General features: G+C 42.5%; 1 protein-coding gene across 1 annotated transcript in view; it reads left to right on the top strand.

The window, feature by feature from the left end:
• Positions 1-13,854, top strand: part of CREBBP (CREB binding protein) — a 918,877-nt gene that overhangs the window by 115,905 nt on the left and 789,118 nt on the right. Inside the window, exon 3 of the mRNA XM_029576620.1 lies at positions 9,276-9,452. Coding sequence (XP_029432480.1) covers positions 9,276-9,452 — 177 coding nt within the window. The remainder of the gene's footprint in view (positions 1-9,275; positions 9,453-13,854) is intronic.

Here is a 13,854-nt window from a genome sequence, read left to right as displayed (position 1 = left end):
CGGTGTCCATACCTCTACCGGCGCCGGAGACATCGATGCTTCAACCGCTACTGTCCCGGCTCGATACCTTGATCGGTGCCCTACTGACTCAATCGGTGCCATCGAGGCCGAAGACACCAATTAAGCACCCGAATCAAGGGAGGCACAGACCTGGGCCTGGGCTCTCTCCCATTCCATGCTACTGAGAGAAACCTACCTGGCAGGCGTGGACAATGTGATGGCAAACAATTTCAGCTGGACCTTTCATACCCATGAATGGTCCCTAGATCCCACTGTAGCAAACCGAATTTTCCACTGGTGGGGCGCCCGCACATAGACCTCTTTGCGTCAATTCACAACCGCAAAGTAGACAACTTCTACTCTCTACACCGCAGCTGCAGGACATCACCAAGAGATGCCTTTGCCCACTCATGGACAACGGGTCTTCTATATGCCTACCCTCCACTGCCACTCATCAGCAAGACTCTCGTGAAGTTGCAACAAGACCGGGGCACAATGATCCTCATAGCCCCTCACTGGCCACGGCAGGTTTGGTTTTCCATCCTACGTGACCTCTCATTCCAGCAGCCAATTCGCCTGGGCACAGATCCAACTCTAATGCAGAACAACAGGCTGTTGCATCATCCAAACCTCTACTCCCTGTCTCTGACAGAATGGATGTTGAAAGGTTGATAATATCCCTTCACCTTTCTGACAATGTGTCCCAGGTCCTCGTAGCTTCTCGAAAGTCTTCTATTAGAAAATCTTATCGTTCCAAATGGAAAAGATTTCCCTTGTGATGCATGACAAAGGAAATAGATCCCTTTTCCTGCCCCACAACAAAGTTCCTGGACTACCTCTGGTACCTCTCTGAGTCTAGCATACAAACTTCCTCCATCCGACTGCATGTGAGCGCTATAGTCGCTTACCACAAAGGTATAGGAGATGACCCGATCTCGGCACAACCCTTTGTAGGGCGCTTTGAGAGGCTTGCTACAACTGAAGCCTCCACTACGTCCTCCGGTTCCAGCATGGGACCTCAATGTTGTACTAGCACGGCTCATGCGACCTCCGTTCAAGCCCCAGCACTCCTGTGAGCTACGTCATCTCACTTGGAACGTGCTCTTTCTACTTGCTTTGACATCGGCTTGCAGAGTCAGTGAGCTACATGCGCTGGTAACATATCCACCTTATACAAAATTTCTCCACGATCGTGTGGTACTCCGCACTCGCCCTAAATTTTTGCCAAAGGTAGTGTCCGATTTCCATTTAAATCAATCCATAATACTACCCATATTTTTTCCAAAACCTCACTCACACCCAGATGAGCGGGCCCTGCATTCCTTGGGCTGTAAACATGCGCTCGCTTTTTATTTGGACCGCACTACAGCCCATAGGTAATCCACCTAACTTTTTATCTCCTTTGATAAGACCAAACTGGGAGTTCTGGTGGGCAAGTAAACCCTTTCCACTTGGCTGGCGGACTGTATTACCTTCTGCTACCAATAAGCAGGCCTTCCGCTACAGGGACATGTGAAAGCGCATTCAGTAAGAGCCATGGCAACATCAGTAGCACACCTCCGTTCTGTACCTCTTGCTGACATCTGTAGAGCTGCCACATGAAGCTCTCTTCACACCTTTGCAGCTCATTATTGTCTCAACAAGGCTGACAGGCAGGATTCCATCTTTGGCCAGTCTGTCCTACGTAATTTGTTTCCAGTTTAATAACCCAACTTCCTTCCTATGACCCATTGTGAAACTCAGGCTACCCTCATACCCAAAACCACCCCTGTTGTTGTGCCTGCACGTCATTGGGTGCTTTTGGTTCACTGTACTTGGGCATTCTGTAGCTCGCTATTCACCCATATGTGAGGACTACCATCCTGCTTGTCCTGGGAGAAAGCAGAGTTGCTTACCTGTAACAGGTGTTCTCCCAGGACAGCAGGATGTTAGTCCTCACGAAACCCGCCCGCCACCACACGGAGTTGGGTTCGCTTACGTTTTCTTATTTTATTTTTTGTTTGTACCTTTTGCTACAAACGAGACTGAAGGAGGACCCCTGCTGGATGCATAGTTAGTGGCATGCTGGGCATGCTCAGTGTGCCAGTCAAAGTTCTAGAAACTTTAATATGTGTTCCGTGATAGGGCTCCCATCCTGATGATTCAATTCAATTTATTTATTTAATTAATTAATTTAGAGCTTTTCTATACCGACATTCATATCATGCTGGTTTACAGGTAACAGGGGGTGCGATAACCTTGAACATTTAACAAGTGTAGAGGAAACAAAAGTTACAATAAAACAGGGTTACAAGAAATGGGGTAGGAAGGAGACAAGAGTAAGAGTAACTTTAAAGTAGAAGTTATTTACATTGTGCTGAAAGGTCTCTTAATAGTTGTTTTGGTGCATCAGTTAGACTCGGGGAAGGCTTGTTTGAATAACCAAGTCTTAAGCCTTTTTCTGAATGTTAATAAACATGGTTCCTGTCTGAGATCAGGGGGTAGGGTGTTCCATAGAGAAGGTCCCGCTGTAGAAAAGACCCGACCTCTAAAAGCTAGATGGTGCGTAGATTTGGTTGGTGGAACAAGCAGGGAACCTCTGTAGGCTTCTCTTATGGGTCAGTGACTATCTCTATACTCAGCCAGATAAGGCTGAGCTCAGGTAATTCCATAAGTTTAAAAGAAAATTATTATTATTATTATTTTTTTTTTTTACAGAGACTGAAGAAGCGGCTTTTTTTTTCTTTTTTTTTACTGTCTGGCTTTCTCCCCCCCCCCCCGATTTCCATGCTTGGCACCCGTTCCAACATTCATCCTGCTCCATGGGAGGTCAGGGGACATGGGCAACCTGGCGGGTTGGGCAACCTCTGTAGGCTAGGCCCCACTTGGAGGCTATTTCACTGTGTGCCAAGTGGTAGGACTCAACAGCATTTTGTGTGCTTTCTATAGACTGCTCGCTACAGGATTGTCTTTTTGGAGTATGTGACTAGCTGGGTGTCCAGTTTTTGGATGCTTAATCAGGCCTTGTTGTCTGTGCTCAAGTTAATTGGCGCCTTTAGTGGCTGCATGGTTACCTGTGTGCACAAGTGCGCTTAAGTTTTGTGGCGCTTTTCCATGGGGCACCTAGGTTGGATGCCTAGAATTTTTGTATATCTCAGCGCACTATCGATCATGATGACGCCTATACCTAAGAAACCTAAACGCCTTTCTCTTTCCATTGTCTGTCATATTAGGGCATCTCAGGCAGGTGTTCCCGTGAACTTGTGCCAGCGCTGTTTGGAGGTTCAGGAAGAATTATCTTTCTCTGATTTCACTAAACCTGGTTCTTCCCAGCCAGATGTAGGTCTGGGTAAAGACTTTTCAGGTGGAAGGCCTGATTTTGGATCTACTCTAACTGGTTCTTCAGCAGGGGAAGGCAGTTCAGTGAATATGCCTCAGGTACCTCCTAATCTGGATACTTCTACATTTTCATGGCTAGAACCTTTTCCAGGGATTGCAATCCTTTCTTCAGGCTCAGTCCTCTACCCCGTCCAATGCTCCCAGGTCAGAGTCGCAGGTGCAAACCTTGCCTGGACCTACTGGTAAGCTCTGGAATACTCCTAGAGCAGCAGCGAGAATACCTGATAGAGATGGCACGGATGATGCTGATCTGGACTCTCTTGAGGATGGTGAAATTTTGCCAGGATTAAAACCGTATAGGTCCATGCTACGGTTCTTCCCAGACCTTGAAAATGCTGGGAGTCCCTGGGGCAGATTCCATATCTAAGCCAAAGAAACATTCCATTTTGGTTTCTCTGCATAAAGCCTCTTGGTTCCCCCCCCCCCCCCCCCTCGAGATGGAGGCCATTCAAGAATTGATTGATCTTCAGTATGGCGCCCCAGAGGCTAATTTCAAAGGAGGTCAGGTTTTGGAAGGCCTGTACTTTTTGGATCCGTTGGTAAGAGAGTGTTTGTTTTCCGAAGGTGGATGCACTTGTATGTGCATTTTCCAAGCGGATGACAATACCTGTGGAGGGAGGAGCAGCCTTGAAGGATTTATACAATAGGAGGATTGAAACTATCCTTAAGTAGGCATTTGAAGCACTTTGCAAATAGCTTTTTTTGTTCCCTGGTGGCTTGCTCATGCTTACTTTGCTCTCAAGAGGTTGATGACTCGAGGGTGAATTCCAGGGCAATTATGGAACCAGCGGTAGCCGCCTTGGCAGATGCAGAATGTGATTTGATCCGCATCTCAGCCAGAGTGGTAGATTTGGTAATAGCGGCCAGGCGTCAGATATGGCTGAGAAATTGGTCAGCCGATGCGACCTCCAAGGCTAACCTTACAAAATTGCCCTTTAAAGACTCGCTTTTGTTTGGGAGTGAGTTGGAGAAACTGGCCAGTAAGTGGGGCGAATTACCAGTTCCTCGATTACTGGAGGATAAGAAGCAGACACCATGCTCCTTTAGCATGAGAGGTCATGCTAGGAGATTGAAGCGGTTTCGACTCTAAAGAGGAGCAACCTTTTAGAAGACTCAACCTTTTGGTAGGTCTCAATCCTTTCATCCCAGAAAGCCCAGACGTGGTGCGGGCTCGGGTAGTGGTTCCTCCTGAGCTTCTCAATGAAGGTTTGCCACCTACCCCCGGGAGCAGGAGATGAGGGACGCCTCTCTCTCTTCTATCAGAGGTGGGTTGAGATCACATCGGTTCAATGGGTCCTGGAGGTGATAAGTGAAGGAAATATACTGGAGTTTCACAGTATTCCTCAGGATGTGTTCATGGTCTCTCCTTGCCACTCCCCACAGAAGAAGCAGGCAGTGGAGGATACATGGTCAAGGCTCCCCAGTTTGAGGGCTGTGATTCCGGTGCCCACGTGTCAAGAAAATACGGGGCAATATTCATTTTAGTTTGTTGTGTCCAAGAAAGAGGGATCCTTTAGTCCCATCCTGGATCTCGAGAATGTCAACCGTCACTTGCAGGTGACGCATTTTTACATGGAGACCTTGTGCTTGGTGATAATGGCTATAGAGTTGGGGGAATTTCTGACCTCTTTGGACATGTCTGAAGCGTATCTTCACATTCCCATTTGACTAGAGCATCAATGCTTTCTGTGGTTAGCAGTTCTGGGACGCCATTATCGGTTTCGGGCACTGCCTTTTGTTCTGGCCACTGTTCACAGGACCTTTTCCAAGAAAATGGTGGTAGTTGCAGCAGAATTGAGAGAGGATGGGATCCTAGTTCACCTGTATTTGGACGACTGGCTGATTCGAGCCAAGTGTCTGGAGGAGAGTCGTCTGGTGACCCGCAAGGTGATCTTCCTGTTGCAGGAGCTCGGCTGGATTGCGATCCTGGTCAAGAGTAGTCTTCAGCCTGCTCAGTCGTTGGAATACTTTGGATTTCGGTTCGACACGAAGCAGGGCATAGTTTTCCTGCTGGAAGCTCATATTCAGAAGTTGATGGCCCAGCTACATCTATTGATGAACCTTCTTCCCAAATGTAGTGGTGGCTATAGCCAGATCATCTAAGGAAAAGAATTTCTGTAGCACCACTGGACTGGCTAGTGCTGACAGTGGATGTGAGCCTCCGTGGTTGGGGAGTTCTCTGACAGGAGCTGACAGTGCAAGGGTGCTGGGATGCAGAAGTGTCTCTGGAACATCAGTCGTTTGGAAGCCAGGGCAGTCCAGCTTGCATGTTTGCAGTTCGGTAACAGAATGCAGGGTAGGGCGGCCTGGGTAATGTCTGACAACAAAACGACTGTGGTTTACATAAATCGGCAGGGTGGAACCAAGAGCCAATAATGTTGCTGGAGATAGATCAACTTATGGAATGGGCTGAGCTACATCTCCAGATGATTTCAGCCTTGAATATAGCAGGAATAGACAACGTAAGAACAGACTTTCTCAGCAGGGAAAGTCTAGACCCAGGAGAATAGGTGCTATGAAAATTCAGTGATACTTCAGTCGTTGGAGAGATCCGTAGGGGTAGATTCCTTGGTGTAGGAGTGGTCGGAATCAAGTTACTGCATGCCTTTCCTCCATGGCCCATGTTGGGCAGATTAGTCCGAAGGACCCAGCAGCACAGAGGAATGGTGCTCTTGGTTGCCCCAGATTGGCCCGGGAGACTGTGGTATGCAGATCCTGGCATAATCGCCTCTTTGACTTCTGGCGCACAGGGATATGTTATGGCAGGGTTCTATTTTTAACGAAGATCAGACTCTATTTTGTTTTACGGTTTGGCCCTTGAAGGGCTCGCTTGCTGAAACGTGGTTACTCTGCAGCAACGATTTTCACCTTGCTAAGAGCTAGAAAGTTTTCTACTTCCTTGGCCCGTGTGCGGGTTTGGTGAGTGTTTGAGGCCTGGTGTGAGGATCAAGGTACTCCTCCTTGTTTGGTCAAAATTCTGCTCATTTTGGAATTTTTGCTGGATGGCTTGAATAAAGGCTTTTGTTTGAATAAAGGCTTGGCACTTTATTCCTTAAAGATGCAAGTAGTTGCTCCTGCCTGTTTCAGAGGTCAGGTGAATGATGGATCCCTGCAGCTCATCCTGATGTAGCCCGTTTCCTAAAAGGAGTTAAATATCTTTGGAGTGAAACATCTTCCCCCTACTTTGTGGTTTCCAGTGCCCTTATGGAGTCTTAATTTGATACTGGATTTCTTAGAGGGCCCTATGTTTTAGACCAATGTGTAATCTGAACTTGTGGTTACCGACCTTGAATATGGTTTCTTGTGGCAATTTGTTCTGTGTGTAGGTGTTTCTGAACTGAAGGCCTTGTCTTTTTGGGAGCCATTCCTCTGAGTGATTCCAGGGGCAGTATGCTATGTACTGTTCCTTTTCTACCGAAGGTGGTCACTGACATTCACTTAAAGTAGTCCATCTCTCTGCCCTCTCTGGGCAAAGAGAGAGATATTGAGGAGTATCATCTGTTGTGACCCTTGGATGTCGAGAGACATATTGTCCGGCCTTCACAGCGGTACTAGGAAGGGAGAGCTGGCCTCGCTGGTTACCATAGCTCACTGGATTAAAAAGGTAGTCACGGTTACATCTGTTGATGCTGGGAAGCAGTTAACTACTAGGTCAGGGCTCATTTCACTAGAGCTCAAGCAATGTCATGGGCAGAAGTGAAATTGTTGTCTCCTGTCGACATTTGCCAAGCTGCGATATGATCCTCATTACACAGTTTTTTCAGGTAGTATTGTCTGGATGTGCAAGCATGGGAGGATGCAGCCTTTGTGTGTGTGGCTTTGACTGGGCTGTGGGCAGTCTCCTGCCCTATTCCGAGTAGCTTGGGTACATCCCACTTGTTCTGGATTCATCTGCCTAGATGCTAAGAAATGAGAAATTATTACTTATCTGATAATTTCCTTTTCTTTTGGACAGTCAGATGAATCCAGCTTCCCTCACTTGGTTGCTGAATGATTGTAGTGTGGTCTTCCTTTGTGACTGTGTATTACAGGGGTTACTGGAAAGCGTTATTCCAGTCTCTAGACTGTTACATTCGTGTCTGAGCTCGGTGTTACCGATTGGCCGAATGTTGAAATGGTTATCTGTTTTTAATCAATTTTTTTGCCAGTCTTTCCACGATTGCTTTTGAAGAGAATACTGGCAGGCTGATGTCACTGCAGTGGTATATATACTTTGATGTCAGTTTGCTCTGTCTCTTTCTGCTGGTAGAGGTGCATAACCCACTTGTTCTGGATTCATCTGTCCTAAAGAAAAGGAAATTATCAGGTAAGTAGTAATTTCTCACTTAATTGGAAATATACCATAATTTACTGTCTTATATATGGGTTTCTGGAACTTCTGTCCAGGGCTACCAGCCCAATGGTTACACACAAACATTGTGGCAATCCTTAAAACTTGACTGGCTAGGTATGTCTGCAGAAGAAGGTTGGGAAACACTGATTTAGTGTATTCGTATTTTCCATTTCACATTGTCTGGCCTAAGTATCATATTAGTAAAAGTATTTCTGAATGCAATAGCATACTACTCACACAAAATGGAAACCTGATATTGCGATATGTGAAATGGAAACATATTGAAGTAGATTTCTTGGGGAGCAAGTGAAGATGTGTGGTGTACACATGCCTGCCTTGAATACACCACACTAAAAATCTCTTCCATTTAGCTACCATATCTATGGGATCTGAATATGTTTATAAAGGAACTCATGAAGGCCACCATTTGAACCCCTGGAATTAGCAGAGCTACAATTCCTGTCATGGAACATTCTTTGAATGCCCCTTTAATTCCTACAAAAGCTCATGTCGTCATTTCACAACAATCAATTCAAGTGCTCTCAGTCTTCTTTCCAAGGCCTCTTGCTCACAAAGGTGAACAAACTTTACACACACACATGACTACAAACAAAAGAGGGTTTGCTTGCTATGTGAAAATAACACAGATGCATAGATAATGGTTTCAGCGCTTTATGTCCTTTGATCTTAACAAGCTAGGAACTACAATAATTACAAGAACATTATCAAACTGGCTAATGAACTATATATTTCACTGCTACATCCTAGAGGATTTCAATTAAATGATCCACTGAAGACACATCAAATAAGAGCTATAGTGACATCAGTACCCCTTTTTGCTTGGTTTATCTTGAAGAATATATGAGGCTGTGATGTGATCTTCCATTCACACCTTTATATCTCATTACCGTTAGACAACATGTCTGTCAGAGAGAGCAGTTTTCGACATGCAGTTCTACAAAGCCTCTATAGTTAATAGTCAATTTTCCCTTCTTCTATATGTTTCTCATAGATTGTTTCAATCTGTACCTAAATACTAATAGGGCAACCCTCAAATTAGTATTACCTACTTGTGTGACTGATTCCTCCTTGTCAGTGGCAAAAGTGATGTTGCTTACCTGTAATAGGGGTTTTTTTGTTCAGCAGGCTAAATCAGACACAACCCCCACCTGTCTTCTCGAGGAGTTGACTCCTAGGCTCTGTTTTAGACTGAATGGTCTTGTGAGGTAGTGGCTGTGCAGTAAATAACTCTTGCAGTGATCAGGACCCCCTAAAAGGTTTTTCTTAGTTCTAAGAGAGCTAGACTGTCTCTGTCATTTGATGAGGTCACTCAGTTGTCTGTGTGATACATCCTGTTTATGGAGAACCCTTGTTACAGGTAAGCAACCTTGCTTAATGTGTGCATGGTTTGATCCCTGTCCATTTAAAATACTGCAAATATCAAATGTTGGGGGGTTGGTTTGTTTTTTTTTTTTTTTAAAGAGAAGGAAAATTAGAATTAAAAAAAAAATTAGAATAAAAATAAATAAATCAATAACTATTGTGTTTTCTGTTTCCATTCCAGATGGGAATGACCAGTAACACTAATCCATTTGGACAGCCCTTCAGTCAAACCGGAGGGCAGCAGATCAGAGCCACAGGAGTAAGCCCACAATTAGCTAACAAAGTTGGTATGACCAACAGCTTGCCTCCTTTTCCTGCTGATATCAAGAGTACTTCAGTTACTAGTGTGCCAAATATGGTAAGTTACCTGAAACTCATACAAACATCTGTTCTATTTCTTGCTTACCTTTATTGGGTACCTTCTTCTGATTGTCTTGTGGCATTTCCCAGGATCTGATGCTTATAGCACTTGAAAATTAAATTGTTGTCCAGTCATACTTCTTTTTTTTTTTTTTTTTTAATTATAGAGTGATTTTAAAGTGCAACAACTGAACCACCCAAATAAATGTTTAAGGACTTATGTGGGTTTCCAGCTAATATTGCCAAGTCTATCATTAAAGGTGACCATGTTATTCTAAGATATTTCTCTAGGGGTGGGAACATATTTATTTAGAAAACTTGGATGCCAGACAAATTGTTTTGAGAACCCAGGGCAAAAATGGTTTTTTTTTTCTATGTAACTGTACTATTTGCTCATTAAAAATTTTTCAAAAAATGTTTATTTTTGGATTTTTGCTTTTTATCATTTTTGGATAAATTTTTGGCTTGAGTTTTTTGTTTATCTATTTTACTTGATTTTCATTTTTTAGTTCCTTTGTGTTTGTTTTTTTTTTTGTTTTTTTTTTAAGTGGAGGCAGTTCCTTTTGTGCCTGGACTATTGCAGCAGAAGTGGCTTTTTTTTCTAGCTAGATACAGCTAAAGCAGTTGTTTTTTGGGCCCAGGCACCAGGTTTAAGATAAACTGATGCTATGGAATTTTCCATCTCTCCATTCATACATTATTATAGCACTAAATATCTGGTCTTTTGATAAAACTTGCATGGAACAAGCTACCCTCCCAACTCAGACTAGAACCTTCCACCCAATCGTTCAAAAAACAATTGAAGACATGGCTATTCCACAAAGTCTACCAACACACAGGCTAATCCCCCCCCTCACCCCCCCTCTTCTGCCTTCTCTGACATTCTCTGCCCCCGCCCACCCCCCCCCCCCCCAATCTCTCCATGTATCATCATAAGACTCCTTAATCTCAATTTAAAACTCTGTTACACGCTACGCATACTGTAACTGTCACATGCTATATTGTACATATTGTATATATAGTATCTTTTAAGAGGCCCCCTAGCCCAGTTCTAATTCTGAACTTTGCAACATCCTATCCTTCATTTATAATGTTTGTTTACCCATTAATGTTTAATGTTACAATGTATAAATGGTAAGACACCCCTGTCATACTATTTCAGTTGTCATAATGTGAGCCGATATGATGTACTCCAACGAATGTCGGTATATAAAAGCAAATAAATAAAATAAATGAGGGTTCTTATAATAATTGAAACTATTTATTTTTATTTATTTTATTTTAGTTTTTTTTTATACCGATTTCCCTGCATAGAATGCATATCAAACCGGTTTACAGTGAAACAGAATAAGCAGGAAGTAAAATTCCTTAGTCTAATACATTTAAACGTCAATAATGAAATAATTTTAAACAATTTTAAACAAAGCAGAAAGCTAAACAACATTAATAAAAGTTAAATTATTAACAAAAACATAAATACAATTATATTAAAAGGAGCACAAAGGTTAGCACGAAGGGGAGCACAAAGGTATGTATGCCGCCTAGAGCCCTGGCATTGGCGGGTTATACATTCTTATAAATAAAATAGTCCTCAGTAGAATGCACAACCTGGTAGGAGAGATTACTGTTGTGGTGGCCACTAAGCAATAGCAATCATAATGCAATTGAATGAACAGACAGATAATTGAATGGTAACAAACTAGGGACGCTAACAAAATTAGCAACATAGTAATAATGGGTGATTTCAATTTACCCCAGTATTGACTAGTTAATGCCACATCAGGACCTTATAGGGAATAAAAGTTCGAGATAAAACAAATGACTTCTTCATGGAACAGCTGGCACAAGAACTGAGAACTATTTTAGACCTAATCCACATGATTTGGTGCGAGAGGTAATTATGTTGGGCCACTTGGCAATAGTGATCATAACATGATCAAATTTTGACTTGATAACTGGAGGGGGGACACTAAGGAAATCTATTGCGATAGTATTTAATTTTCAAAAGGGAGACTGATGAAATTGGAAAAATAGGAAAAAAATGAAAGCATCTGCAAAAGTTTAGAGTTTACATTAAGCAGGGACATTGTTTAAAAATACCATCTTGGAAGCCAGACCAGATGTATTCAACATATTAAAAAAGGTAGAAGGAATGCCAAATGCGGTGAGAAGGATGTTCTACCAAAAGAACATCTTTCAAAAAATGTAAAAGGGATACAAATAAAGAAAACAGGAAACAGCATAAGCACTTGCAAATTAGAATCAAAGCATTGATAAGGAAGGCAAAGACAGAATTTGAAAAGAAGTTTGATATAGAAGCCAAAACTCATAATAAAAACTTTCAGGTACATTCAAAATGAAAAGCCTGTAAGGGAGTCAGTTGGACCATTAGATGGTCAAGGAATAAAAGGGGCACTAAGGGAAGACAAGGCCATAGCAGAGAGATTAAATTCATTCTTTGCTTTGGTCTTTACTGAGGAAGATGTAAGGCAGATACCCATACATAAAAGCTAACCCCTTGTATATTAGAAGCTAACACAAAATAGTTTGAATCATATAAAGTTGTGGACACAAAGTCATTGGTGTGCACAAATTTATATGATCATCCGTTGATGGCGCTTTTTCTGAGACTAACGATGCTATCCACAATAAAGTTCACTAAAAGGTTCAAAATGGAGTGTCACATGCATGATTTTTTTCCCCCACCGGTAAGAGATCATATGTGTGCACTCGGTGCAAAGAGCACCTGGTTCTCAGAGAATCGAGTCTAATCTCTGGAGGTTAGAGTGGCCAACCTGGAGGAGCTGAGGCAGACAGAGAGGTACATTGATGAGACCTTCAGGGATATAGTAGCCAAGTCCCAAATCCAGTCTGGTAGCCCCAGTTCTGCCTTGGATCAGAAAGGTCTCCCGGTTGGAGAGCATCATCCTGGTGTAGCAGGAAGTGAACCTGTAGCAAGGATCTGCTCTATAGGTGATACAGTATCCTCTCGCAGTGAGGACAAGTCTCCCCAGGGCTACTGCCCAGGAGGAAAGGGTTAGACCGGCCATCATAGTTGATGATTTGATTATAGAAATGTAGATAGCTGGATTGTTGGTAGACATGAGGGCTGTCTGGTAACTTGCCTACCTGGTGCGAAGGTGGCAGATCTCACACGTCATCTAGATAGAATTATAGACTGCTGGGGAGGAGCTGGCTGTGGTACATGTGGGCACCAACGACACAGGAAAATGTGGGAGGGAGGTTCTATCAAATTTAGGATTTTTTTTTAAATTTTTTATTTATTGCGTTTTCAAACAATTTTTGATAGCATTACATGCATATCAATTAAAGGGTCTTAAAGCATAATACAGGAAATATCCTCAATCCAACATTATCACGCAGGTATATCCCAACTTATTCATAGAAACTTAAGTATATATTTCCACCTAAATCTGACCCGTTATAAGGAAATTTGAGGAGAGAATCGTTGAAAATAAGGGAGTAAATTCGTGGAATACATTTAGGTAATCAAAGAGGGATGACAATTATTACTTTTAATCCCATAACCAAGTTTCAGGTAGAGCTAGAACTTCCTAAAGAATGTGTGTCTAGGAATATCCTCAACTGTGAAGGGTCAAAGAATATATATCTCACATTGTTTAATCTAAGGAAACATTTACAGGGGTATCGTATGGTGATCTGCGGACCTATATCCCTGGCCTCCTGACACACAGCCAAAAATATTTTCCTTCTCTGCTGCGTTGTTTTCGTCAGGTCTGGGAACATCCATAATTTATACCCCAAATGCTTCTTTTCCCTATTTCTCAAAAATAGTTTCAAAATCATATCTCTCTCAGAGACTAATGAAAAACTCACTAGCAACGTCCCACAATAATCTATCTGTTCTTCCGAGGGCTGTTCAAGAAATTCAGTTAAATTTCCATCTTCAAAGTTAGGAGGTTGATTGCATTGGCCTTCCTTTCTCTCTGTTTTGATGAAATAAATTTTTGTAATAGTTGGTATTAACTCTTTTGATATCAGAGTTTCCAATAAATATTTCTTAAATTGCTCTAGTGGTGAAATTAGAGCAATATGTGGGAAATTTAAAATCCTTAAATTTCTTGCTCTTAATTCGTTTTCCAAAAATTCTATTTTCCTGCTGTTAATCAATTCACCTTGTACTAGGATATTCTGTACTGTTTGTAACTGTACCACTTGCTTTTCCAGATCTTGTATCTTGCTTGTATGTGTTGTTAATAAAGGTTCTATTTGGCGAACTTGTTGCTGAGTGTCTGTCATGATCTTTAAGTTTCTAATAGCGGATTCCAAGGACGTGAGCGTCTTCCATACGGTTTCCAAAGTCACATTTTGAAAGCTTTTCTCAGTTGTAATAAAGGAAATAGCTCTTACCCCACTTT

The sequence above is a fragment of the Rhinatrema bivittatum genome, chromosome 14 (genome assembly GCF_901001135.1).
Source record: "Rhinatrema bivittatum chromosome 14, aRhiBiv1.1, whole genome shotgun sequence".
In the NCBI taxonomy this organism is placed as follows: domain Eukaryota; kingdom Metazoa; phylum Chordata; class Amphibia; order Gymnophiona; family Rhinatrematidae; genus Rhinatrema; species Rhinatrema bivittatum.
This window is presented reverse-complemented; position numbering and strand designations above follow the sequence as displayed.